This window comes from Mesitornis unicolor, unplaced genomic scaffold (assembly GCF_000695765.1).
Source record: "Mesitornis unicolor isolate BGI_N332 unplaced genomic scaffold, ASM69576v1 scaffold35981, whole genome shotgun sequence".
Classification (NCBI taxonomy): Eukaryota; Metazoa; Chordata; class Aves; order Mesitornithiformes; family Mesitornithidae; genus Mesitornis; species Mesitornis unicolor.
Genome location: NW_010163721.1, coordinates 354 through 697, shown reverse-complemented (window position 1 = coordinate 697; position 344 = coordinate 354). Strand labels below are relative to the sequence as shown.

Here is a 344-nt window from a genome sequence, read left to right as displayed (position 1 = left end):
GGCATCTGAAGGGGAACACGGGTGTCAGCACGGGGCGGGTAACGCAGAGATCCCAGCCCTGCCGCCCTGTCCTGGTTTCCCCTCCTTACCTCCGAAAACATGGGCAGTTTTTTGGCAAAGTCGACCACGCGGGTGATGGCCGGGGTGATGATTTTTGTAAACTCGCTGAACGCCTCCAAGTCGACTTTGTCCCCGTCGGGCATGGAGGCCATGGGCGACTGGCCGATGTCCTCGGGCTGCAGGGATGAGTGGTGGGGTTGGGGGGTGTGGTGTGACCAAGAGCGTCCCCCTCCCCCAGGACCGTCAAAGTGACAGGGGAAACTGAGGCAGGGCTGGGTGTGGGG

General features: G+C 62.5%; 1 protein-coding gene across 1 annotated transcript in view; it reads right to left on the bottom strand.

Moving 5' to 3' along the window:
* Positions 1-236, bottom strand: part of LOC104548138 (thyroid hormone receptor alpha-like) — a gene marked incomplete at both ends in the record, with an annotated part of 491 nt that extends 255 nt beyond the window's left edge. Inside the window, one exon of the mRNA XM_010194075.1 lies at positions 22-236. Coding sequence (XP_010192377.1) covers positions 22-236 — 215 coding nt within the window. The remainder of the gene's footprint in view (positions 1-21) is intronic.
* Between the last annotated feature and the right edge of the window lie 108 nt (positions 237-344).